The sequence below is a fragment of the Triplophysa dalaica genome, chromosome 3 (genome assembly GCF_015846415.1).
Source record: "Triplophysa dalaica isolate WHDGS20190420 chromosome 3, ASM1584641v1, whole genome shotgun sequence".
In the NCBI taxonomy this organism is placed as follows: Eukaryota; Metazoa; Chordata; class Actinopteri; order Cypriniformes; family Nemacheilidae; genus Triplophysa; species Triplophysa dalaica.
The window spans coordinates 3,152,570-3,179,035 of NC_079544.1; the positions used below are offsets into that span (position 1 = coordinate 3,152,570).

The 26,466-nt window shown below is 35.8% G+C and overlaps 2 protein-coding genes across 3 annotated transcripts; both read left to right on the top strand.

Moving 5' to 3' along the window:
* LOC130418023 (uncharacterized) lies at positions 1 to 3,785 on the top strand. 2 transcript variants are annotated; one of them, XM_056743953.1, is made up of 7 exons: positions 1 to 252; positions 1,095 to 1,171; positions 1,523 to 1,685; positions 1,780 to 1,973; positions 2,369 to 2,519; positions 2,615 to 2,742; positions 3,148 to 3,785. In XM_056743953.1, the coding sequence occupies exons 3-7, from the start codon at positions 1,652 to 1,654 to the stop codon at positions 3,448 to 3,450; spliced, it is 810 nt and encodes a 269-aa protein (XP_056599931.1). In that variant the 5' UTR covers positions 1 to 252; positions 1,095 to 1,171; positions 1,523 to 1,651; the 3' UTR covers positions 3,451 to 3,785. The 2 variants fall into 2 exon arrangements, with proteins under 2 accessions (XP_056599931.1, XP_056599930.1); XM_056743952.1 differs by having other exon boundaries at positions 1 to 1,171.
* An 8,128-nt stretch (positions 3,786 to 11,913) lies between these two features.
* On the top strand, positions 11,914 to 21,966 carry LOC130417990 (titin-like). Its single transcript, XM_056743890.1, has 4 exons — positions 11,914 to 11,927; positions 12,380 to 12,514; positions 15,036 to 15,173; positions 19,148 to 21,966. Exons 2-4 carry the CDS (start codon positions 12,386 to 12,388, stop codon positions 21,071 to 21,073), a joined length of 2,193 nt encoding a protein of 730 aa, XP_056599868.1. The 5' UTR covers positions 11,914 to 11,927; positions 12,380 to 12,385; the 3' UTR covers positions 21,074 to 21,966.
* The last annotated feature ends 4,500 nt before the right edge of the window (positions 21,967 to 26,466 follow it).

A 26,466-nucleotide genomic window follows, 5' to 3' on the forward strand; every position in this document is an offset into this window, starting at 1 on the left:
TATCCCTTTTTTTGTCAGTTATATTTTGTATTTAGTCCTGTGTAATCATATTTACTCGATTTATTAGGATCTGCCGCTGGGTTTATAAAGATTGCTTTGTCTTTTACAACAGAATATTTCTGAGGTCTTGATGAGCAGCGTTGAAGGCAAGGACATTTTGGCCAGTCTTAAGAAGAATACTTTATCTTTACATCAGCGAAGATGCATGGTCAGAATACTAGTTTCAAACCTCATGAGTCACTTTGGAGAAAAGTATGTATGCATTTGTCCGTAGTAAAAATGATTAATCTGTCTGTACAGTACCATGCACCGTGGGGTAAATCACGCAAAATTGGAAGTCTGTCATTAATTACTCAACCTCATGTTGTCCAAAACCCCTTAGACTTTCGTTCATCTTCGCAACATAATTAAAGTTTTTTTATGAAATACGAAAGTTTTCAGAGCAACTTACACTTGGAAGGCCCACAAAGGTAGGAAAAACGTCATGAAAGTAGTCAATGTTACTCCATGGGTTCAACTGTAATTTTTTGAAGGTAATGCTTTTTGTGTGACAAAAACAACAAATCTATTCAACATTTTCTTCACTTCCACTTTAAGATTGTTTACATTCAAAATTTTCGCTCATAATAAGTGCATCATGATGTTCTCGAGGACGAACGTGTGAAAATGAGTTGGAGATTGAAGCAGAAGTGAAAATACTATTTTATAATTTTTGATAATTGTCCCGTCACTTCAGAAAATTACTGTTGAACTTGCCCTACTTCCATGATGTTTTTTCTACCTTTATGGGCCAAAAGTGAAAGATGCTTAGGCTGTCAATGGGGTAACATAAACCTCTTGGATGTCATTTAAAATATCTTTAGTTGTGTTGTGAGGATGAACGAAAGTCTTAGGGCATAGGAAAAACATGAAGGTGAATCAATCACAGATTTATTTTTGGATGAACTATCCCATTAAAGGTTGATTGACAATCAAATTTAGCTACTGTGTTTATATGGCTAATCTCTGTCTAATGCTGGAATTTTTTTAATGTCTTATTAAATAATCTCTGTATAAATAGACCTCCTGAATTCTATTTTTATTATTGTTTCTAGCCCATCCTCTGAGAAAAAGATGCGTCTCTCTGGTTGAGCAATATCCTTGTCTGAAGGACTCTCAGGGTAAAGGCCATGTGAGTACAACGTCCTTATTGTCACAGTTCTAAAGCTTAAATTTTGAAAAGCTTTATGGCCTTTTTACATTTACAGGATACTAAAGATGTGCTTGAATCTGAATGCATTATTCAGAAAGGCAGAGAAAATGAGTAACCCATTCTATTGATCTCCTAAAGGGACATGGTGATGAAAAAAAAACTTTAATAAAATAAAATTTTCCTATATCATATTTTTATCCATCACCAAATTGCTTTAGGGGCTCTATGGAATGTGTTATTCAGTATCTGTGCCTTTCCAAATAAAGTATTTAGTTTCGACAACATCACAGCATACAATCTTATACTGTAAACATTATTTTGAGTTTTTAGGAAGCATGGTTCAGCCCAGGACGAAGCCATCGTCCAGCAACTGGTTTCTTGGAGGAACGCTTGCGAAATGTCAGGAAGCGATCACGCCGTGAAACCAACACAAGCCGTGAGAAGAATGATTCTGAAGCCATGAGCAGCATTAGCAGAAACTTGTTCATTCCAGGTAAAAAATAATTGTAATCTTTTACATAAAAAGTTTTTTTTATTTTGGCAAATGCCCTTCATTTCATTGCTGGTAAAATGATATGTACTTGCAGAGCCAAGTACTTCACCTGACAGGGCAGTACAACTTGCAGAATGGCTCAAAAATAATATGTGGCCAGCTAACCAAGTTGCAGAGTACATGAAAGAAACCGCTATCCACAGGGCTCACTGGATAAGAGCTAACGGGACAAAATCTATTGAGGATATAACTGTTGAATTCCCTCGACTCCTGGATACTCCAGGAATGGTAGGTCCAAATCTGTTCCTCCAATTACAGAAAATCCAAATTCCTTTTTATTGTAATTTGTGCTGCAACAATGAATTGATGAAATCAATAATAAAAATCATTGACAGCGATTTGCATATTGATTAACAAGGTCTGCACTGTGCACATACAACTTCTGCAAGAATTGGTTCAAAGCTTTGTTTCTTTTCTGCAAACTCTTGTGGTGCTATTCGAAGAACATTGTGTAATGTATGGTTATTTTTAAATAAGGAAATTAGTTTGCCTGTTCTCCTTTGGAGCTTAATAGTCTTAAAAATTTGAAAAAGTAATGAAAAGGGTTAAACGCTTTCAGTAAAGGCTGTGCATTGCCAAATTTGAAAATTGGAATTATTGCACTATTGATTTGTCTTTTTCAGATTTCACAAGACTTCGCTATATTATTCCCCAACCATGCGGAGAGACTTAGTCAAACTTGGAAATTTAGTTTCAAAGACAAAATCCTTCGATTTGCCAGCCAGGAGAAAAAGGCTCAGGAGCTTCTCCACAATATTGACAGTTTGTCTCCAGGTACAGTTGTGAATTCAAGAGTTGATCCTTAAAATAGTGACTATATACATATTTTATACAAAATAATTATTGATACGAAATATCAATTTGTACAGATGCCCAAAGTGACCTTGCACTCAGGCTGCTTCCTGTGATACTGCCCACCCCTGTCTACAAAAACGGGATGAAAATGTTCAAACCAAGCTTGGAAGAAAATATCAAGGCTTTCATTGAATTCAAGCATGTAAGTAATGTATTGCATACATCACTTTCCAATCCATACTAAGAGCAACTTAAAATGGCTAAACGTATTTCAAAATGTTAAACTATTTATTTGACTAAGAATGTCTTAGAATAAGAAAAGAACTCTGGCAAGAAGTATTAGAACCCTTCGGAGTTATTTGGTGTTCCACATTAATTGGTGATGTGATTTACTATAAAAAAAACACTGAGATAGTTCACCCCCCTGTTGTTCCAAAGATTATACTGGCTCCTAAAACCAACTTTCTAGAACTATGTGGTGCGAAAGGGACTTAAGATGCAGGCTTCCATTTGAGAAGTATCCTGAAGACTAAAGCACCAATTATGCAAATTCATGTAGAATCTCATTTGAATCAACTACATTTAAAAAAAAATCTGTTTTTAACAGGTTGGGACCAACATGGTTGAATACTTAAAGAAGGCCGAGCTCACAAAACCCTTCCCCTTTGTCCTTGGTCTTGGGGATGACAGTCAATGCCATCAAGCCTTTGTTGTTGTTGGCAAACAGGCACTCGAGCAAAACACACTCCTTAGTGCTGTGGACACATGCTTTAAACTTTTTTATGTTATGGACATCCATTTCCCGAAGCAGTGCTCACCGGTGTGGGAGTTTTTCCAGACTGCTGTCTATAAACTCCCAGGAACAGAATCCCCTTCTGTGAGACTCCTCCGTGGATTTTTGTCATTTTAAGCAATAGGAGCCACAACAACTGACCTTTTCTAAGATGTTATTTGAGTTTATAGGTGGAGGAACGTTTTTGACTATAACCCTTTCTAAAATGTTATGAGAGTTTATATGAACAGGAGAGTTTCTAGACTAAATCCTCCTCATAAAACCCTCTGTAAAATGTTATGTGAGTTTATATGTATTAATGTAATTTAATGATGTTATTTATTGAGATGTTATTTATTGTGATTTTATTTATATATCAGAAACTTAATTAAAATGTTTTATGCTATTTTATTGTACATGAAATCCTTGGCTTGCAATGTTATTCCTTATTAAAAATATATATTTTTACTGTTGCCACTAGTCTGTGATTTTTATTAGCATTATTATTCTTTTCAAACATTTCTGCTTTGTTTTTAACCACCAATACAGTAGTTTTTAATCAATTATTGAATTAAATAAAACAACCCAGCATGTTGGGTCAAATATTTAACCCAACCAGTTGGGTTAAAATAACCCAACGCTGGGTTTGTCCATATTTGACCCATCATTGGGTTACCAAAATAACCCAAATTGGGTTATTTTAACCCAGCCTTTTTTTAGAGTGTGTTTATGAGTTTTTGAAGTGTTAAGTTGTCTAACTATTTATATTTACTTGTGCCACTTTAATAACCTTGTTAAATGTATATGTTAAAATCTAAACTTATGTAATTTAATTGAAGTTAATTTTCTTTAAATATGTATAAACATACATTTCATCAAAGTGTTTTATATGCCATTTTATTGTTCATTGAGCATAACATATTGCATGTTTTTATGAATTCCTTTTGTCTTGCATTTTGATCCTTAATAAAACTTTTGATTCTTACTGATGCCTCGAGTATTTCTCTGTGATTTTGTTATTATTATTTTTAAACATTTCGGGTTTGTTTTAAACCAGAAATGTAATTTTTAAGCAAAAGTTGATTTAAATAAAACAACCCAGCATGTTGGGTCAAAGATTTAACCCAACTGGCTGGGTTAAAATAACCCAACGCTGGGTTTGTCCATATTTGACCCAATGTTGGGTTACCAAAATAACCCAAATTGGGTTGTTTTAACCCAGCCTTTTTTTAGAGTGTAAAACACGGATCGAACAATGAGAAAACTTAGAACAGCTGATCTTACCAGCATAAAAACAAGACATTTTGGATAATCAGTAAAGAAAATAAGACAATTGAACAAGAACTCAAAACAATGAACGGGTCAAAACGTATGAATAAGCTTTTATTACAAAGGCAAATAACTACACTCTAAAAAAAGGCTGGGTTAAAATAACCCAATTTGGGTTATTTTGGTAACCCAACATTGGGTCAAATATGGACAAACCCAGCGTTGGGTTAAATCTTTGACCCAACATGCTGGGTTGTTTTATTTAAATCAACTTTTGCTTAAAAATTACATTGATGGTTTAAAACAAACCCGAAATGTTTAAAAATAATAATAACAAAATCACAGAGAAATACTCGAGGCATCAGTAAGAATCAATAGTTTTATTAAGGATCAAAATGCAAGACAAAAGGAATTCATAAAAACATGCAATATGTTATGCTCAATGAACAATAAAATGGCATATAAAACACTTTGATGAAATGTATGTTTATACATATTTAAAGAACATTAATTTCAATAAATTACATTAGTTTAGATTTTAACATATACATTTAACAAGGTTATTAAAGTGGCACAAGTAAATATAAATAGTTAGACAACTTAACACTTCAAAACGCTATAAAAAGTATTTTACTAAACCCTTGTTAATAGAACCGCATTTATATGTTAAAATATAAGTCTATGCACAAGTTTTCTATAAAAAAAGAAATAAACAAGCGTTATGGATGTGAAAAAGGGACACCGTAACTTTCCTCTTCATATAAACTCACAAAACATTTTAAATAGTGTTAGTTCTTTCGGTTTCAGCACTGCTTAACCTGACATATCCACGGAGCAGTCTTACTAAAGAGGATTCTTTTCCTGGGAGTTGAAGACAACAGTGTGGTGTGCACTTTTGGAAGTGGATGTTCAGCAGGAGGGTTTCTTTATCAATTTGTTCATCTATAAAGAGACAAGAAAAGAGACAAGAGAAGAATGTAAGGAAACTGGCCTACCCAGAGCACAATGGATTATAATAAACATATAAAGAAGTACATTAACATTTTACCTAAATAATGTTTACCTTTAAGCCTGTTATGAAAACATCCACGTTCCAGTTGACTTTCTCTTGAATAGAATGATCCATTAATATTAGCTGTTATTCTGCACGCTGTCAGTGGGGGGAAAAAGAAGAGTGGGATCTAGTACAGAAAGCGAAATACAGTCTTAAAAAATAATATTATAAACGTTAAAACAACCCTTCACTAATTCGACACACTCGGGAATAAGTTTAAGTCTAAAAAGAGCAACAATTGTTCGTCTCATATACCCAAAATTAACTATATCGCATTGTTAACCACTAACGTTATAAGAGCCAGCGGCTATTCCCGAAGCAATGGCCGAGATAGAGCTGCTCTCCACGGAGACACGACCGCTGACAGCCTGAAGCTCACACCTCCGACAGCGTCTTAACAAAATCTCAAAGAGGCGTTATGTTTATATATAAATCACGTATTTGAGTTCTTAACAACAACATTCTCGTCTAAAAGACTCTTAAATCTAAGTTCCGTCACCGAACATTAGCGGTATTTATAAAAACAAATGAGCTGGATGTTTGCTTTTGACACGACGCTCTCGTGTCGACCTTAAACTAATATCAAGTTGCGTAAGTTACTGAACATTATATACTCACACAAGTCACACATTTCAGAGGAAATGTTCACCAAAAATGAAGTTTAAATGATTAAAAAGCTGTAAATTAGAACAACGTGGGCATAAGGTTACAGACTAGCTATACAAAGCTAACGAAGCTAGATTGTAACGTTACTTTCAAACCTAATGCGAACAGACGAATTTTGCATACTTTTGCATTTTTTTTTTACAGTAATAGTTTTATACATTAAAAACTCGTAAAACATACCTTTTCTTCTCCGAATAACAGCTTTCCGAGATGAAGTGGATCAAAATGCCCGCGAAGGTAAAGTTTGTCTGATGCGTCGAGGTGTGGGAGGGGTTTACTCTCTCAACTGTCACTCAATTGGACCAGACTGGTAACCCAGCGTTTGGGTTACTCAAAAAATGACCCAACACTAAGAAAATAACCCAACAAAATGACCCAACAGGCTCAACCCAGCTGTTGGGTTAAACAAATAACCCAGCATTTTTTAGAGTGTATGTATAACAAAGGCTATCTGAACAATTAAACAAAAAATCACAAAGAAGTAAACATACAACTAATACTAAGACGTAAGAAAATAAGGCTGAAAAACTAATGAAAACATTATAAAAAGTTCAAATGAGAAACTATATAAAATAATATTAATACAAATCCGTAGCCATACCATGTCTGTTTTATCACTTTCTGTAGATAATATCAGAATATGTAAAAGCTGTCCTACATTTACTGGTTAGCAGTTGAAATGCCGACCATCAGATGCATTCATCACACATGTAATGAAGCTACCAAACGTCACTGTCACTGATCAAATTTGTCATTTCTAAATATTCACAAAACGGTGACAAACCAACGACTTGTAAAAACTTAAGTGTAAATGCCTGACAACTTTGTACTGACAACTGCAAATGTTGAAACCAAACAAAAGGTTTGCAAAAGAAGAACTACTTAAGAAATGTAAAAATGTTCTTGACTTATATAATACAAATACAAACTTTTGTAGTAAAAAACTGAAAAGTTTTAAACAACACTGTTGATATATAGTGAGAGATCCACATCGCGTGCGTGATATGTATTTGAGGGTAAAGTATAAGGATGACATCACAAACTCATTCTTAAAGCATATCTATTTAATGGGACAACGTGGTAACACAAAACGTGTATTCATCATTCAAGTTATCAGTTAAGGGGGGCACGGTGGCTTAGTGGTTAGCACGTTCGCCTCACACCTCCAGGGTTGGAGGTTCGATTCCCGCTTCCGACTTGTGTGTGTGTGGAGTTTGCATGTTCTCCCCGTGCCTCGGGGGTTTCCTCCCCTGGTCCAAAGACATGCATGGTAGGTTGATTGGCATCTCTGGAAAAAATTGTCCGTAGGGTGTGAGTGCGTGAGTGAATGAGTGAGTGTGTGTGCCCTGCGATGGGTTGGCACTCCATCCAGGGTGTATCCTGCCTTGATGCCCAAAGACTCCTGAGATAGGCGCAGGCTCCCCGTGACCCGAGGTAGTTCGGATAAGCGGTAGAAAATGGATGGATGGATGGAAGTTATCAGTTATTTATCAACTGATTCATTTACTGACACACTGGTTTATAGAGATATTGATGCAATGTTAAAAGTATCTCTATATGACTAAACCCATCTTTAACTTAAGTAACGCATAAGATTGGGATTGAGTAGTGCTCATTGACTTCCCATTTGTCTACACCACTGAAAGACATAAGGTGAAGGTCAGATAAAATGCTAATGATGTGCATGTTTGCAAGTACTTGTAGAGCAACCAAGAAAAGAAGATGAAAAGACAAAATAAGTCTAAATCAGATAAAACTAGGCTAAAATCTAGAGGTAACATCCAATCTTTTAAATTAAAGAACTTTCTAAAAGTGGAAACGCTGGAAAATATATCTCGGCAGCTCTTTATGTTTTTTAAACATTTAAAAAGACACATTACGCAATAGCCATTTTAGGTTTATTTGTTAGAACTTTAAATCTAGATTTTTTTTCACGTAAAATATATTCTTTAATGCAACTACATTTTACCAATCACGTGTAATGCACAATACTGCACACAAACGTTCAGATCTGTCTGGAAAAACATAAAAAGCTTTTAACTCATTGAGGAAAATACAGTGGTACTTAAAAAACTTGCAGAATGGACTTCTCGCTATTATTTTTAATACGTTCAGTTGGTTTCTGTCAGGAAAGGAATTATATTCACACATGTTGTGAGTGAAAAGCATGCAACACAAGAAAAGGATGACAAGTATATAAAACATGCCCAGTTGACTCTTATTCTTTGTTTGGGTAAAGTTTAGATCTGAAGAGAACCGTTAAAAAAACATTTCACCATTTGTTTAACACTTACAAATGTTTGCCCTTAAAACAATGTGAAATGGAAATACTATCTGTTTAGACTTCTTTGCTGTCAGATGTACAACATGAAATAATGGCGATGAAGAGGGTTGAAATGAAAAAGAAAGTACTATAGTCTCAGACTGATGCAGTCTCATAAATTATGCTGTGAAAGGTGGATGTAGGGGTGTTTGAGTCCCCCAAAAATTCTTCGACCTATTACCATAAACACAACTCTACAACTCTATTTACAGAAGCTATACTTAAAACCCCACTGTTGTGACTCAGTCTTTACTCAACAGGATGCCAAGAAGTTATTGGACTATTCTACATTTTGTAAAGAATACAGTAATAGATCTTGAATTTTGAAAGGAGCTCTAAACAATTGTATTGTAACCCATGGTTAGAAGTATAGGTGACAGCACCATCCTTCTTGTAGATCTTAAGATATCATCTGAAACGTAACATTTATTAAATAAAACAGTGTAGAACGCACTCCTTAGAGTTACTAACCATAAACTATCCCCCATTCCTCCATGACCAGGAAGATTATGCAGGGCATGTCATTGAATCAAAAGATATAGTTTATGACACAATGATAAAATGCTGACCCAAAAACTTTAATCATTTATCAGATAAAAATCTTAAACCAGGAACTAACTTACTCTAGATAAAAACAACAACACATAACCATTATCTCTCAAATTTAAAAACACAACCGTCAGGTTTTAAACTGTAATGAGACAACATCAGGGTGTCATGCCGGCAGGATGAAAAGACATTTTATTGCAGGGATAGGCCTACAACAACAAAAGTCTAAAGATATAAACTGTCAAACAAGACTGACCGATCATAAAAACACTTTCTTTGATTTACTGGTCAAATGATTTGCCTGAGACAGTAGGGGACAGTCACACTTTGAGAAGATTGCAAACCTCAAGTCTCTATTCACTCATTATCATGAAAAAAGACATAAAACAAGGAAACAAACCCCATAAAACATTTATTTTATCTCTCTAATTTATAAACGTCTTTCACAAATAACCTACAGTAAAATCAAACAAGATGAATACACACCTTTTTGATTAGGGAGTGATGAGAGGGGTGTAGGTAGTTAGACCCACTGAAGGAAGTGTTGTTCAGAGGAGTCCCCAACAACAGCCATAAAACATAACTGTCATCAGGGTTGACAGACCATAATAGTCTTCGTTTGAGTGACTGGTTGTCAGAACTTTGACAGGGGGTTATAAATCAATCAAACTTTTGACACACAGTATATGATAACATTACTAATAATTCTGGCAACTGGACTCAATACACATCTAACGATGAAGAAATACGTTCGCTTTTTCCTCGCTTTAGCAAAGAAAATGTCAATCATTTAAATAATTTCATCATCTAATGACAAATAAAGAGACAAATTAATATAATAAAACAGATTAAAAGAAATTCAAAGTACAACTGGCCTAAACATAGCGCAGGGTTTCTTTGAACATGAAAGAAGCTGTTTCTCAAAACCTTAACATATAGTGATGGCGTATACTGTAGATTTAAAATTTAAAAACAGAGAGAGATGTTTGACTTCAATAAAACTATAGGAACAATAGCACTGAAATCAAAGATTTAGAAGAAACTCAAAATGTATAGAAGTGTAAAAAGATTGTGTTAATTTAATAAAAAAATACAATAATATGGACTGTTTTTTGTCAAAATTTTCAATTCAATACACAAATTTCGCACTTAAGGTCTTCGTTGAATAAATCATCAATGTATGAGAATTTATAGATTCATAACATCTTACAGAATGTAGAAACTATGTTGTCTGGTGGTGACACTCTGAATGAACTTTCTAACAATTTAGCCACACGTCGGAGGATGAATGAATGTCTGAATATACGAAATGAAACTATATTGAATGAAAGTTTGAAAATATGGATTGAAACTTTATTATATGAAATGAAAGTCCTAAACATATTGATTAAACCTCTAAAGATTTGGAATGAAATTTCAAATTGTTATCCGAAAAACAACCTTCTCAATTTGATTACTTTAAAATGGCTACCGCGAGGAAATAACAAACGTATTTCTTCATAGTAAGAAGTGTAATGAGTCCGGTTGCCAGCATTTTGTCCTGTACACGCCTTCGCGAGCGTGTTTATTAATTGGTTATTGCTTACAATTGCTGCTAATGGATTACACGCAGACTCACAACATCTAAACATGTCTAGCGTTCAGGAAATTTAAGTATTTTAGTGTGATTGGTTGAATATATTGAATAAAAGTATAAATATATGGATTGTAACTGATGTCATCAAAGCACCATGTTGTGTTTTTATTTGTGATTGTTCAGATGTTGAACAATGAGTGAGTCTGCGCGTAATCCATTAGCAGCAATTTTAAGCAACAACTTAACATAAACATGCTGGCCAATGCGTGCACAGGACAAAATACTGGCAACTGGACTCATTACACATCTAACGATAAAGAAACACATTCTCTTTTTCCCCGATTTATCGAGGAAAATGTCATTCATTTAAATAATTTCATCATCTAATGACAAATAAAGAGATAAATTAATATAATAAAACAGATTAAAAGAAATTCAAACTACAACTGGCCTAAACATGGCGCAGGGTTTCTTGGAAAATGAAAGAAGCTGTTTCTCAAAACCTTAACATATAGTGATGAAGTATACTGTAGATTTAAAATGATATACATGAAATGAATGACATTTTCAGATAATGTGACACGTCGTTCAACAGCAGGTTCATTTCTCAGACATGTAATCTTTTACAATAATCATCCCACAAAGTTTTGTTTCACATCAGTCTCATTGTTTTCATGTTCAAAAGCAAGATAAACCAGAAGAGTTTCATACTTTATTGAATGTTCTGGTCACGCCAAGAACCTTTTAAGAAGATTTGACAGTTAAAGAATTAAAAAAACGGAGAGAGATGCTTGACTTCAATAAAACTATAGGAACAGTAGCACTGAAATCAAAGATTTAGAAAACCTCAAAATATATAGAAATGTAAAAAGATTTTGTTAATTTTCTACGAAAATACATTAATATGGATTATAGGAATCTTACTGTTTTTTTGTCTCATTTTTCATTTCAATACACAAATTTCACACTTAAGGTCTCTGTTCAATAAATCATCAGTTTAGGGGCATTAATAGATTCATATCATCTTACAGAATGTAGAAACTATGTTGTCTGGTGTTGACAATCTGAATGAACTTTCTTAAAGTTGAATCACATGTTAGAGGAGGAGCATCTCTGTTCTACTGTATAAAATACTAAACAGCTTCATCCATATCACCAAAACACACAACAAGGATAAAGTAAGTAAAGCACTTTTTTTTCCCTTTTTGTATGAAATGTTATGTCATGTTTGTTTAAAAGAGGGTGAAAAGATGGAAAGAACAGAGCAGTATTCTAACAGATGTAATTAATAAAGGTGTGAACAAAAGGTTATGATAGATTTGCCTTTCCAGCAATATTCAAGTAAAAATTTTACATCTTAGGTAATTTTTTGTTAGATTTTTTGCAGAAACCAGTTAGCTTTGGGAGAACTCATAAGCTTAGATATTTACATGATCCAATCTTGCATTGTCAATAATAAATGGTCCAATTGTGTGTAATATAGCAGACTTTGTTTAGTATTAAGTTAGTAATTGCTTATACTTTGTAAATACTTAAAAACATACTTCAGTGTATATTGTCATCTGGAAAAGATACAATCCTTTTCACTTTGCATGCACTGATCTTTCCAGTTATGTTACTGTTTTCTTAGACCAAAATGTCGAAATCTGACAATCATCCACACAAAGAGAAGAAAACAGATCCATCAGCTATGAAGAAACAATCTGAGAAAGAGAGAGAAGAGGAGGCAGTGATTGCTGCTGGTGTCAAAAAACTCACTATTAAGGTAATGGTAGAACAATTTACAATGTATGGGATACGTTTTCCTTTATTTAGGCCTGTAGTATTTCTCTAGTAAATTACATGGTACAATTATCCCCAATATAAATTTTTATTTCAAATCCATAATATTTCCTATGTATGTTATGCAGGTATACATAAAGTAGGACTCTTTTCTGTGAAATGCTTTTACATAAGTTAAAACTGGATGTCTGTCAAGCTTAAAATTGATTGTTTTCTTGTGTAGGGTGTGAGGTTACGCAAAAATACAAACTTTTGAAAAAGGGTCCCAAAGTGCAAATTTTCCAAAATGCTGCCGTTATCGTCTCTATTCAAACTGCACGTTTTAAAACTGTTGACATTTACATTTAGTCATTTAGCAGATGCTTTTATCCAAAGCGACTTACAAGTTGGTTAAACAATGGAAGCAATTGGGTCAAACATTAGGACAACAAAAAGCATAAGAGCAATAAAAACATCTCTCACAAAGCCGGAAGAGGTGTGTTTTCACCCGATTTTTAAAGATGGCGACAGAATTTGCTGATCTTGTAGCAGCAGGCAGATCATTCCACATAGGTGGAACCGATCCAGAGTAGGTTTGTGACAGCAATTTTTTACCTTTTTGGGATGGCACCTCAAGACATTGTTCGTTTGTAGAGCGTAGGGATATGGCGGGTACATAAGTCTGCATAAGTGAATAGGATAAGGGGGTGCCAAACCAGTGGTGGTCTTGTAACATGGAATGCAGATCACATGACAACGCTATTCAAATTACATTGACAAAATGCATACTTTACCAGTACAGTTACTATAATTTTCCCCCAAAATGTCATTATTAGGATTAATTTGAGATTAAGATCAAATGTTCTGAACTCAAATACCCCTGGGTTCTTCTTGCCCTGGTATGGGGTCATTTGTCCCCAAATGTGGGATGGCCCCCTTTCATATTTTTGTGCCATTACAACTAAACCATTACTTGATTACATTTGATTCCCATGAAAGTGTGTTGAGTGATGCATAATAATCCTGATAATCATCCTGATGCAAAATATTTACACTGTAAACTCAAACAGTATAAGTAATTTATGATGGAAAGTACCTCGTACTCAAAATGTGCAAAAAAGTTTAACTTACTATTGTTTATGAGCTCATTCAATCCTCTATCAGAGATTTAAGTTTTTACAACCATGCTAAAGTTTAGAGCTTAGGGAATTTATAGAAAAAAAATTGATTCAACCATATTTTCATTTCCAACATATGCCCTCTTGTGGCGTTTTTTTTACCAACATATGATGTAATCTTGTATGGGTTAAATGCAGAGCACTAATTCCAAGTATGGAATACCATACTTGGCCTCACTTCACTTTCACTTTTTCAGCTGTTTAAAATAATGTTCCAGAGTAATTAAAGTTGTCACTTCTAAATTTAAGATTAACCAAACATTAAATATATATATCGATTTAAATCAATGTTTATTTATAATATACAGTTACTCAAATAACCAGCTATATGCTCACTGAGAATATTTAGGTTTGCAAACTTAAAAAAATAGATTCTTTGTAAATGTGTTACATCAGCATAGGGACATTGTTCTTAAGGGTGGCATCTTCCCCATCTTACCCTAAAATGTATTACAACACTATTAGAGCTGACAAGCTATTTTTACAAAAATATATTGGCAACACTGGGTGCCAGCTAGTTACTGTATTTCATACATCTATAAAAGCTCCTATTTCGATTTCAATGTAAAAAACATACCATTAGGTGATCAGTGTTTTGTTTAGTTGTGGTGTTGACCTGAGTTCTCTAAATATATTTGTTTAAGAAGAGGACACTTTACTCAAATCTGACCATCTAGAGACCCCTTTCAATATCACTGCATGTGTGTGCGTTATAAAACATTAATGCCATTAGTGAAAAAGGAAAAAAGGTCACAACGCAAAAGAAAGTCAAGAGTCCATCTAAAGTAAACACTGGTCATCATAATAATGAAGTAAGACTCAACGGAAACAAGAGCTTATACAGAAAATAAGAGTTTAGACAGATGAGAGAAAAAAGAGTGAAAGTGGTGTCTGTAATAAGTGTACATGTTAATGATGTTTATGTTTAATTCTCCTCTGGTGAGATCTTTACAGATTTAATGTGTTTATCTGTTATTTACACTTGATGTTCATCTTAAGCTGTGTGACCTAAGTGAATTATTAGATCATTTTAATGATGTATCTTCAGACAGTTTACTGTAAAAGATCTGCAGTAACTAGCTGCCAATATATTACTGTAGAAATGGCTGATAAGGTGTTGCAGTGCTTTTGGTGAACTCATAAGCTGAGCAATTCATACTTTGCATAGGGAATGTTAAATGACTTTGCTTATTATTAAGTGATAATTCGATAATTTGATGACACACGCAAAAGCCACTGTAAATACTTTAAAACATACTTTAGTGTAAACTGTCATCTGGATAAAAGAAGCCGTCTCTTTTCACGTTACATGCACTTATTCATGCACTTATGTTACTGTTTTCTCAGGGCGAAACTTCTAGTAATCATTCAAAGAAAATTGAGATAACAGATCCCTCTGCCCCGAAGAAACAATCTGAGAAGGAGGAAAAAAATGAGGCAGGACCTTCCAGCAATGACAACCTTCCTCCTGAACCCAGTGTTGAGGTAATGGTAGAAAAGTATACAATGTATGGTATACACTTTTCCTTTATTTAGGCCTAAAGTATTTGTAAATTACATGGAACAGTTTACCGTTAAAATTCTGTCATGATTTACTCTTATTTTATTTTAAATTCATAATACTTCCTGTTCATACAGTACCACAAAACCTGTCCCTAACCTTGACTGTATTCCATCTGAGAAGCAGCACAAGAGTTTTGAGTTTGAACTTTTTTGTTTATGACTCTGTAACACCTTATCAACACTGGACATGAGCAGGGATGGGCATGTATTTCAAATACTAAATACTTAACTCTTAACATGCACAGAGGCCATGGGCGGGTTAACACCCAATATTCGTTTTGTAAAAAGTAATTTATTTGGACGTCACCATCATGTTGATCAGTGTTTTCTGAGGCTCTTTAACTCTTAACTTTAAGTGTTAGATGTTTTTTTTCTACATCCAACCAACACTACACTATAATGTTTCAACATCAGCACAGAATCCAGATTAGATCAGTTTAATCATGCTAAAATATGATGACATTTTCAACAACCAACAATTTTTGATTAAATTGATATTTGTTTGGCCATAACAAACAATATAAACCAAAAAAGCACACAGTTACAGCATGCCACAATCAAACATCTAAAAAATCAAGAGAAAAGAAAAATCACTTAACTAAATTACTCACAGGTTTCAACTTAATAACTTTCAACGAAATAAATATTAAAGTGATAGTTCACCCAAAAACTCATAATTTACTTGCGTTCGAGTTCTTCCAAATCTGTTTAAATGTCTTTGTTATGATAAACACAACGAAAGATATTTTGAAGAATGCTTATAACCAAACAGATGTTGCCCCCCATTGATTCCCATATTAGTAAAAATGACTTGTTTTGTTCCGTTGAAAAAAATAAAATAACGCATTTCGAATAATGTACGACAGCAAACAGTTCTGGGGCACTTTTGACTACCATTGTATTTTTGCCTTCTATGGTAGTCAATTGGTGACAAAACCAGTGTCAGGCTGCAGTGTTTAGCTATATGTTTTGCAACGGATTAATTAATACGCATTGGACTCTGTGCTTGACAATGACAGATCTGGGGGGTGTTCCAGAAAGCTGGTTATGTGACATACCCGGTTAAGTTTAAGGGTTAGTTAGCTAATAACCTTAACTTTCCGTTCCAAAATGGAGATTACTAATTATCAGGGTATGCAAGTAACCATAGCAACTTGATCTCTCTACTGCATGTTTAGTTCCAAGGTTAGTTGATTTTAAGTAAATGTTACTAAGCTTCAGGGGTTTTCTGCGCATGTGTGCGTTTTTGGTGAGCGTCAAATGTGTGTGAAAGCACAGATATCGTATAATTTATTTTCATCTTAAAAATATCTTTGTGTTCTACAGAAAGAAACTCATACATATTTGGAATATTTGGAACGTAAGGGTGAATAAAGTATGACAGAAGATTCAATTCGGGTGAACTAACCCTTTAATTTCATATCACCATGTACAGGTGCATCTCAAATAATTAGGATGTCGTGAAAAATGTAAAGCCATATTTCTTAAAATGATGATGATTATTGCTTACAGATAATGAAAGCCAAAATGCAGTGTCTCAAAAAACTAGCAAATTACTTAGGAGCAATAAAAAAGGATATTTTAAACAGAAATGAACATTATTTTCAGAAGCCTGACATTTATATCCACGTAATATTTGGTTGTTAATATATAATATTATACATGTATCAATAAACAAATAAATTCATCATTGAATGAATGAAACAACAGAAATAATAAAAATTGTATGTTTTCACTCGCCATCAGTGCTTTAGTAACGCGAATGAGACATTGTAGCGTAATAGAACACATGTAGGCCGTCAGACTCTCGTGCAATGTTAGATTGATCGCCGGTTCGTACCCTGCTCGGAGCAGATTTGAGTCGGAATGGCTGCAAGTCAAAATTACCTAATTTATGCTTCATTGAAGTCTGTATTCATTAATTTCTTTAATCACTTTATTATATTCTTTTATGCACTTTATTTACACGCTTTATGAAGTCATTTCTTATCGTCCATGAAAAAAAATTATACTCTGATGTAATTCGAGTACGGTGGCTAATGTTATTGATGTGAGGATGGATGAGATATATTTTGATATCAAATTCACGGTAAAGAAAAATGGTACAGTTTTAATAAAAATGCACAGAGAAATTTCAAAATTCCACTTGGGTCCTAAATTTCTCTCCTGAAATCAAAGTACATCCCAATAAATTGAGCCTCTTAATGAATCATCTATAAAAGCACATTATGACATAAGTCACTGAGATGTGTGATCATACTGTGTGCCATGAATGACTGTATTATGAATGAATGAGTTACACCGCTGGCGCTTTAAAAGGGGGAGGAGATTGAAATAAGCTCTGGGTTTGCCATAGAAAACCTGCTCCCGACCAGGTTAGGTTCACAGAGTAAATGACTATGGTTACCTCTCCTTTAGAAACAGGCTTGAGTTATCCCACTTTCCCGGGTTTGACATACCTCACATTCTGAAACTGAAAACCCAGAGCTTCCCTCATTTCAGGGTTAATAAACTCAAGAGTTTTCACTAAACCTCCTTTCTGAAACGGACCCCTGGTCATATGCATTGTTGGGTCTGGTGTCTCTCATCTCCTTCCTGACAATACCCCGTAGAGAATCACTCTTCCTCCAGACTCTGGGACCTTGACTTCCAAATGAAATGTAAAATTTACTTTCATCTGAAAAGAGGACTTCAGTCCACTTAGATCTGAAGTCCACAGTCAACACGGAGATCAATGATCTTATGAAATATTCACATTTTCGGAGACACTGAATTTTGGGTTTTTCGTTATCTGTAAGCTATAATCATCAAAATGTCATGAAATAAAAGCTTGAAATATTTCACTATGTTTAATGAATCTATATAATATAATGGTATTACTTTCTGAAATGATTGACAAAAAATATTGACCCTATTCACGATATTCTTATTAATTGACAGGCACCTGTAATAGTTTTGTGTGAGGAACAGGCTTGTCTTGAAAATCTTGTTTGACAGGTCACCATTGACTCTCATTTGTAAGGAATGATAACTAAAGTCTTATAACTTTAGTTTATGATAAATGTTAAGTAGGGTAAGAGGCCGTTTACATGACACCATTTTCAACTATAAATGGAAAACTTAAATCCATTTTGGCCATTTTAGGGGACTGAAAACAAAAAGGCTCAAAATGAATGCGTATTACGTTGTGTTCTTTTCGTTGTCATTAATTAATTAATGACTTTTTTAATAATCAGGATTAATTTGAGATTTTGATCAATTGTTCTCTGAAGTTCAGGTACCCCTGGGGACTTCTTTACACATGAAGGGGGTCATTTTGCCCCAATTGTTAGGCAAGATTGCCACCTTTCATATTTTTTGTGCTACAATTAAACTGTTACTTCATTCCAGTTGATTTGCATAAAAGTGTGTTAGTTGATGCATAATGAACCCCATAATTATCCATAATTCATATGTAAATGTGTTACAGTTATCAGTACATTGACATTGTTCTTAAGGGTGACTTCTTCCCCATCTTACTCTAAAATGTCATACATGTCATCATGATGATAAGTACATTTTAGATATATAAAAACAGCTGTTGAATTGATGAATGCAACTCAGAAAAGAAAGTACAAATGGTTTCACTTTACTTTAAGTACTGAGTAATAATAATTAATATACTTACTATAGGGTTTGAGTTAGGATTAGGGTGTGGTTTATTGTTAGTTAAATTTTGTAAAATGTATTGTACATACTATAATATAACTTGTAAGTAGGGCTCCTTATAACAAAGTGTTAACTCCCTTAAGGGTGTACCATTTGAATAGGTATTTTCCCAGTGACAGATTTTGTACATTCTTTTCTGAAAGTTGAGTTGAAGGAAGGTTTTATAAACTGTTTATCTGTCTGTCTAGGAGTCAACACCATCATCAGACAGAGATAAAATCAAAGTCAAATTTTTGATCAATGTCCCATTGGGTGTTACACCTGAGATGAGTGAAAGCAAGGAATCACATTGCCAGACATTTCTTGATCTTCTAAGGAGAAAAGCTTTCAAGCCAGAAGATGAATTTCGTTATAATGATATTGCTGTCGTTTTCGGCATCAATGGAAAGGAGTCAGATGAAGCTGCTATAAAAAGGGAATCAGAAAAGATATCTACATCCGAAATTGCTTTTAAAAAGTTCTTCTTTACATGGGAAGAAAAAAAAGAAACAAGCAAAAATAAAACACCCCCATATCGAAAAATCAGAGAAAGAATTAAAGAACATAAACACACCAGGGATTTTGTTAAACAATTTAGGAAAGACAACCTTGAATGTATAATCTATTTCTGCTTTTTTGACGCAGACACAGTCGATTTTAATCATGTGTTGAGCTCTTACATAGATGTAATCCACGAGCACAAGTACCCAACAGTGATGTCAACTGGTTATGTGTTCCCTGAGGGCAGTGAGAACAGAGAAAACAGTGAACGTGATCGACAGGTGCGGATAAAAACAGCTGAGCACTTTCCTCTGGGCACTTACTACCCAGAGCCAAACTTTTGTGTGTTTCTACCTCTTGGAGAAGACACTCTTCCTGAGAAGTTTGATTGTAAAAAAAGAGATTCTGCAAACAACATGGAATCTCCTAACTTGATAACTCAAGTTAAAAAACGTTGCAAAGCTGTGTTTGTAGACAAAACTCCAGTTGTTACTAGGGATTCAAAAAAGGGTCAGTATCACACTAATCCAAGGACCTGGGCAATTAGTGCTTATGCACACAAAGAGCTTGAACTTACTGACGAATATATTCATGAGAAAATAGAAAAAAAAAGAAAAGAAAAACTAAAACAGACACCAAAAGACAAGACACCAAAAGACGAAAAACCAAAAGAAGACAAAACAACAAAAGAAGAAAAACCAAAAGAAGACGAAACACCAAAAGAAGACAAAACACCAAAAGAAGAAAAACCAAAAGAAGACGAAACACCAAAAGAAGACGAAACACCAAAAGAAGAAAAACCAAAAGAAGACGAAACACCAAAAGAAGACGAAACACCAAAAGAAGAAAAACCAAAAGACAAAACACCAACAGAAGACGAAACACCAAAAGAAAACGAAACACCAAAAGAAAATGAAACATCAAAAGAAGAAAAACCAAAAGAAGACAAAACAACAAAAGAAGAAAAACCAAAAGAAGACAAAACACCAAAAGAAGACAAAACACCAAAAGAAGAAAAACCAAAAGAAGACGAAACACCAAAAGAAGACAAAACACCAAAAGAAGAAAAACCAAAAGAAGACAAAACACCAAAAGAAGACGAAACACCAAAAGAAGAAAAACCAAAAGACAAAACACCAACAGAAGACGAAACACCAAAAGAAAACGAAACACCAAAAGAAAATGAAACATCAAAAGAAGAAAAACCAAAAGAAGACAAAACACCAAAAGAAGACAAAACACCAAAAGAAGAAAAACCAAAAGAAGACAAAACACCAAAAGAAAACGAAACACCAAAAGATGAAGAAAAAACAAAAGAAGAAACACCAAAAGTAGACGAAACACCAAAAGATGAAAAGCCAAAAGAAGACGAAACACCAAAAGATGAAAAGCCAAAAGAAGACGAAACACCAAAAGACGAAAAGCCAAAAGAAGACGAAACACCAAAAGACGGCCGTGGAAGAAATAGTGCGCATATTCCTTTGTTAATGAATCTACTAAAAAATGCTAAGATCACAGAAGAAGAGAATAGAAGATATTTTAAGAGACCTGGTGCTGATCTGGTATTCCAGGCAGCTAAAGCTGTTCAGCACTTAATGAATGAGACACAGATTGAGGATCCAACTGCAGTTTAATAGTGTCAATCCAAAACCATAATCCACCAAACAGTCAAAAGTCAAAGCAGATAATCAGTCCACAAAGAAATAACGGAAAACATGAAAAAAAAACGAAGAAAACAAGGCAGAGAGGCAGTGTTACGTTAACAAAACTACATGAACAATGACATAAGAGAAATAAGGAGACAGAAAGTAGGTCGAAGTAGGCAAAGGTTGATCATTGACATTGACCAAGCAAAGGGAAATGGAGTCCATGTTTAATAACAAAGGTATGGGATGTTGTGCCCTCTTGTGGTTGATTTCAAGCCAACATTTGTGCAGTATAATGTCTGTGGTGCCCCTATATGCTCATTGAAGGGGTGGGTCCCGTGGCTCCATCTTGCTTCAAACATGTGTGGATCTGACAAAAAATTTAATCAATTATAAATCAACATTTATCCTTCAATAATAAAAATGAATTAAATATGATTAAGATCTGATCAGTACCTTTTGTGATAATGTTATAAATATTATTGAGTGTTACTAGAATACCTAGTTTGTTTTCCAAAAATTCTTAGGACATAAGTTCTTTCATTGTTGTCATGACTGTATGAAATAGACCTAGACGGGTGTATTGACATGTAAAAACGTGCACAGGCTCTTTCCTTTATTTACAGTGCCATCAGAATATTTATCTTTAAATGTAGATTAAACTTCTGAAAGTGAGAAGGTGTTTTATCATGACGTTTTGAGAACATTCTGCCGATCAGAGAGAAACACATGTGTACTTATGTAATGACAGATGAGTTGTTTCTGTTATCATTAATATTACTGTACAGATGTAACAGCAGGTCGGCCTGTGGAACTCCTCGTGAGTGCTGAAGCTGACTTCTGCTTGTGTTTCTTCAGTAAATGTTGTTTGATCATCTTCATCTCTGACTCCTTGTCTTCATTCATCATAACTGGTCAACTGGTCTTTACTGTACATTCCCCTACTGTATGAAATGGGCTGAAAATGGGCCACATGCTAATTGCCTTTTTGGATTTTACATAGGATCGCACCTGACACTATAGAAACTCAACTGAACAACATGCTCAAGACCCTCAGTGCCTTTAACCCAACTAACATTTGTGTATGGGGCCCATCTGGGTTTGAAATGGATTAAAATATGGGCTCTATGTGGGACTATGTGGGGTTCCACAACGTCCCCATGTCATTTGCAAATGAAAAAATAATCAATTCTGTTCAATCTAACCCATGCAACACCTTCATTAACCACATGGGGTCTAAGGCCCTTTTGAAAATTTGAACATGTACCCCTAAGCCTAATAAGGAAACACGAGTAACTTGAACACAACTTTTTTAATTGTTAGATGGCATGTTAAACGACTTGAACAATGTTTGTAGTATTTTATGTTCCAAGTTGGCGCCAAGTATGGCTGCTGAGTCGCAAGCTCCGACACAACTTTGTCGTTTTTGTTTGTTTTGTCGACCTTCCTTATGCCACTTATATTGGATACTGTTTCCCTTATTGTCTACGACAGACAAACACTTTCAACATTGCTTCTGAACTGGCACATCGAAAACCGGACTTTAAACACGTCAACGCTGACCTGCTATTTACAAACACGCAAGCGGAGCCCTCTGTCTGGATAGCCCGGCCGCGGAACGCAGACGGGAAAGTGGAAGGAGAGCCGGCGTTCTCATCAGACTAAGACGCCGAGTAAACCGACCCCCGCTACATAGTATTTTACTGGAACACGAGCAGTCTCTGGATAACAATTTGAGAACCAAGTGCGCGGATCACTTTTCACCGGGGGGGGGGGTTGCTGCATTATCTGCCTTACTGAAACCTGGCTAACAGCGGGAAATCCAGATTCGGCCATCGAACTCGTGGGGTTCTCCGCATCGAGCGGACCGAGCAAAAGACCTCTCGGGGATAAGAAGAGAATGGTGGTGTATGTTTTATGATCAACAAATCATGGTGCGATCATAGGAACGTACATGTCATCAAGTCTTTCTGCCCCCTGATCTGGAATTCTCATGCTTTTGCGTCGACCTTCTGGCTACCGAGGGAATTCACAGCGGTCATTTTAACAGCTGTCTATATCCCAATAGCGTCTGTCTGGCTCTGGCTGTAGATGAGATGCACTCTCAGCCGCGCTTGCGCACTTGGACACATGCACTGTCAGACCGATGCTTGTTTTAGGTACACACATAGGCCACTTGTAAGTATTTTTATTAATTTCGTACAAGATTAAGTTGAAGTAAAAGTGTTGTTTTTAATTATCAGGTAAATGTTATTGAAAACGATCCTGATATTTAACGTTATACAATATATTTTGCAGGCACAGGCCTCTCGACGTTGTTAGAGTATATTTATTTCATTTACAGAATATTAGGTAGATGTAAAAGTTTTGTTTTAGTCTATGAAAACGACCAGGATATCTATCTAAATATATTGTGTCTGTGCTAATTGGGTACTTTTCCTTCATACAGTAGCTAAATTAGTGAAGAACAATCTAAATTCATTTTCTTTTAGATATTTAACATATTGAGTGTTTTACTGGCTCTGTGTTTTGGGCTGATATTTAAAAAAGTGACAGGGAAGTTTTAATAAGACCGGCTCTATTTAATTATTGTTTAGACAAAGTGTTACTTAACATGATTGAATATGAAGTGAGAATCTTTAAAATATCAAATATTGTTAACAATGGTTCTATAAAACGAGATATACGTGGAATACTACAAAAAATGTAAAGAATATAATACACATCAGAATGATTTTTATTTCTGTTTTTTCAATTTATGCTTACAGATGCAGTTCAGAAAGTTCTGGCTGACTGGAAAGTGTATATAAAAAAGCAATCATTTTTCAAGATAAAGATTAGTGTATTAGTGTGTCTGTTGTTGTTCAAGACATATTGCAAACTTACTGTCTCACACACTATCAAACTCTCTCATACACTACTATAATGTCTCTCACATCAAAGTTTTTCACTCACACTATCAAACTCTTTCACACACTCTCACATCTCTCACACACTATCAAAGTCATTCACTATCAATCTTTGTCGCACATACTGTATACTTAAATCATTTATGCTCACACTACCAAACCATAAGGTTAAAAATGTCCTGTTTTCATGACAAACTAGGTAAATTTGTGATGTATTTTTCCAATAACAAGAAGAGCCTTTAAGATTCCACGTACAGGTACATTTACATTTAGTCATTTAGCGGACTTTTTATCCAAAGCGACTTACAAAGAGTTAAGGAGCAAGAAGCGATATGTCATACAGGAGCCATAATACATAAGGTGCCAATACAAAGTTACTGGTTTCAACAAAAGCTAGACCACTTCCTGTTGAGAGAAAGGGTTAGTTTTTGTTTTTAATATTTTTTTTTTTCATTTGTCTGTCAGGTATTCACAGAGGAGTTGGGTTTTAAGTAGTTTTTTGATTGTTGTGAGAGATGGGGTTTACCGGACAGAGGTAGGAAGAATGATCCACCAGCAAGGAGTTGTGAAGCAGAATGAGCGGGAAACTGATTTACTGCCATTATGAGAAAGCAATACAAGACGCGGCTGGTTTGCTGAACGCAGGGATCTTGATGGGGTGTAGGAGTGGAAGAGGATGTGAAAGTAGGCCGGTGCAGATCCAGTGATAATCCTGTAGGCAAGCATTACTGACTCGAATCTGATATGGGGCTTCGACGGGTAGTCAGTGTAGAGAGATTTGAAAAGGGGTGTCACATGAGCCCTTTTGGGCTGTTGAAAGATGAGGCGTGCTGCTGTGTTCTGAACCAACTGGAGCGGTTTGATAGCCTTTTCAGGAAGACCAGCAAGGAGAACATTGCAGTATTCCAACCTTGAGATGACCAGGCCCTGGACAAGGAGTTGTGCCGCATGCTCAGTGAGACAAGGTCTAACCTTTCTAATGTTGAGGCGTAGCGGCAGGACTGCGTTGTCTTTGCAATGTGATCACTGAAGGACAGCTGTTCATCAAATTTGACTTTGAGGTTCCAGGCTGTTTTGGAAGCAATGATTGTGGTATTGCAAAGATGGATGTTGAGATCGTGTTGCACCGTAGGGTGTGCCGGAAACACAAGTAATTCTGTCAAGGCAGGGTTCAGCTGGAGGTGATGCTCTTTCATCCAAGCTGAGATGTCCTCAAGGCAAGCTGCAATGCGAGCAGCTACAGTGGCATCGTCTGGGTGAAACAAGATAAAGATCTGGGTGTCGTCAGCATAACAGTGATACGAGAAGCCATGTTCCTGTATGATGGGTCCCAAGGATGTCGTCTAGATGGAAAAAAGCAGCGGTCCGAGCACCAATCCCTGAGGGACCCTAGTGATCTAGTGTTGAGCAGTGGACAGCGAGGCCCTCCATGACACCCTGAAAGATCTGTTGGAGTGGTAAGATTTGAACCAGCGTAGAGGAGAGCCTGTGATTCCTAGCGATGATAGGGTTGCTAGCAGTATCTGGTGATTGACAGTGTCAAATGCTGCAGATAGGTCTAGCAGAAACAGGATAGAGGATTTACATTCCGCCTTGGCTAGCCACAGTGCTTTTTTGACCGATAGCAGTGCAGTTTCAGTGGAGTGGTTTGTTTTGAAGCCAGACTGCTTGTCATCCAGTAGTTTGTCCTGGGATAGGTAGGACACACCTGGTTGAACGCTGCCCTTTCAAGTGTTTTTGCAATAAATGGGAGGAGAGAGACAGGTCTGTAACTGTCGGGAGTAGAGGGGTCCAATGTGGGTTTCTTCAGTATGGGCGTGACCTGGGCCTGTGTGAATGTGGATGGAAAAGTGCCAGTTAGCAGAGATGTGTTGATGATGTGTGTGAGTGCAGGTGTGAGTGTGCTGGATATGGCCTGAAGGAGATCGGAGGGGATTGGGTCAAGGGGACAGGTGGTGGGGTGGCTCGAGAGAAGTCTGGTTACTTCAGTGTCCATCAGTGGGGTGAAGAGGAGAGTTTGATGGTTGAAGTGACGGAGGTGTGTATCAAGGTCTGCGGTACAGAGAATTGTTTGCTGATGGATGATGTTTTCTCAGTGAAAAATAAAGCAAAGTCTTCCGCTGTCAAAGATGAAGTGGGAGGGGGAGGAGGGGGGCAAAGAAGAGAGTTAAATGTCTTGAAAATTGTCGAGTGTTAGGTGCATTGCTCACCTTGGTGGTATAGAAAGACATTTTAGCTGTGGTAACACTAGCAGAGAAAGAGGAGAGTAGTGACTGGATGTCCCATAGGTCAGCAGTATTCTTGGTCTTGCGCCATTTCCTTTCAGCAGCCCTGAGTGCACGCCGTTTTTCACGGATGATGTCAGACAGCCATGGGCAGGAGGGGATAGGGACGAGCTGTTCTGGAGGACAGAGGACAAAGGTTTTCTAGACAGGATGTAAGTGTTGAGCATAAGGTGTCGGTGGCAGTGTC

What these genes read in the sequence shown, in the direction of transcription:
- LOC130418023 (XM_056743952.1), top strand. Translation starts at nt 1,652, where the DNA reads ATGAGCAGCATTAGCAGAAACTTGTTCATTCCAG. An exon ending in TCCTGGATACTCCAGGAATG is followed by an intron (nt 1,974 to 2,368) that starts GTAGGTCCAAAT and finishes TGTCTTTTTCAG; the next exon opens with ATTTCACAAGACTTCGCTAT. An exon ending in CTTTCATTGAATTCAAGCAT is followed by an intron (nt 2,743 to 3,147) that starts GTAAGTAATGTA and finishes TGTTTTTAACAG; the next exon opens with GTTGGGACCAACATGGTTGA.
- LOC130417990 (XM_056743890.1), top strand. Translation starts at nt 12,386, where the DNA reads ATGTCGAAATCTGACAATCATCCACACAAAGAGAAGAAAACAGATCCA. An exon ending in TCAAAAAACTCACTATTAAG is followed by an intron (nt 12,515 to 15,035) that starts GTAATGGTAGAA and finishes CTGTTTTCTCAG; the next exon opens with GGCGAAACTTCTAGTAATCA. An exon ending in CTCCTGAACCCAGTGTTGAG is followed by an intron (nt 15,174 to 19,147) that starts GTAATGGTAGAA and finishes CTGTCTGTCTAG; the next exon opens with GAGTCAACACCATCATCAGA.